This window comes from Mus caroli, chromosome 5 (genome assembly GCF_900094665.2).
Source record: "Mus caroli chromosome 5, CAROLI_EIJ_v1.1, whole genome shotgun sequence".
Lineage (NCBI taxonomy): Eukaryota > Metazoa > Chordata > Mammalia > Rodentia > Muridae > Mus > Mus caroli.
The window spans coordinates 133,421,325-133,422,338 of NC_034574.1; the positions used below are offsets into that span (position 1 = coordinate 133,421,325).

At 59.9% G+C, this 1,014-nt stretch overlaps 1 protein-coding gene across 2 annotated transcripts in view; it reads left to right on the forward strand.

Annotated features, from left to right (window-relative positions):
* Positions 1-268: 268 nt before the first annotated feature.
* The window catches only part of Brat1 (BRCA1 associated ATM activator 1), a 14,585-nt gene continuing 13,839 nt past the window's right edge, over positions 269-1,014 (forward strand). Inside the window, exon 1 of one of the 2 annotated variants that reach the window (XM_021162436.2) lies at positions 269-339. Coding sequence is in view for 1 of the 2 variants with exons in the window: in XM_021162435.2 (XP_021018094.1) it covers positions 375-492 (118 nt within the window). In the remaining variant the exon portion in view is untranslated. Of the gene's footprint in view, positions 493-1,014 lie in introns of both variants that reach the window. The other variant, XM_021162435.2, reaches the window with a different exon arrangement.

Below are 1,014 nucleotides of genomic sequence, written 5' to 3' on the forward strand. Positions count from 1 at the left end.
GGAGACGGAAACCCGAGCAGCACTGAGGGGCGGAGCCTATGGCAACGTGGAGAGGAACTTCCGTCGGGGGCGCTGTCTGAGGGGCGGGGCCTCATTGAAGGCGGAGTGAGACTTGAAGCTGGCGGGGTGGAGCCAATTCCCGAGGAGGGGCGGGGTCTGTGCTGATGAGGGGCCAGGCTAGCGATTGCGTGAAGCGAACTCTGAGATGGGGCAGGACCTGGGGAGGGCGGGGCCTCGGCCAGCGTAAAGCGGAATTTGCGGAGGGGAGGGCGGGGCCTGCTTTAGACACCGGAACCTCCGCGGGCGAGGCGCACGCAGGCCGGGGTGGAGATCCTCCTGGTAAGGCGGAGTTCGAGCTTCGGCCGGGCAGTCTAATGGTGCATTTTGCACTCTCGGGCCTAATTCCCTTAGCGGAGGGATGCGGGGGCGGGATTAGAACCCCCAGGCTAACTCGCAGTCGCGGAGAGCGCACCTCTTACCCGGATTTGGGAGGTACGGACGACGCATGTCAGGGTCCAGACAGAGCCTTGCAGGGCCGACAGATACAGAAATCATTACCCTCCAAGATGCATATTTCTGCCTTGAAGAGACACTTAGTTGAAGGCCGTGGGGTTGTCACTTGCAGCCTCTACCTACTTGGGCTGTGACACCCACCTTCCTGCGCACTCCTCCGTGGCCTGGAGGATTGTCTCATCCAGGTTTCTCTTGACCGTTAGGAACGGATTTGGGGATCAGGTGCCTGGGTGAACAGTCTCCTGCGCACCTAGCTGATCCCCTGACTGTTCTCCTCGCAGCTAGGTTAATAGGCAGCTACACCCCCACCCCACAGCACCAAACCCCCAAGTTAACAGGCTTTGACAGCAAAGGCCTTGTGGCTCTGACTAACCTGTCCTCACCCACAGGGCAGCTTCTAGGACTCAGTCCTCTTGTCCAGGTTCCCCTGGACTGAGCTTAGCATCTTTGTGGACTTAAGAGTTCTGGTCCACCGGGTAGTGGTGGCTTACCTTTAATCCC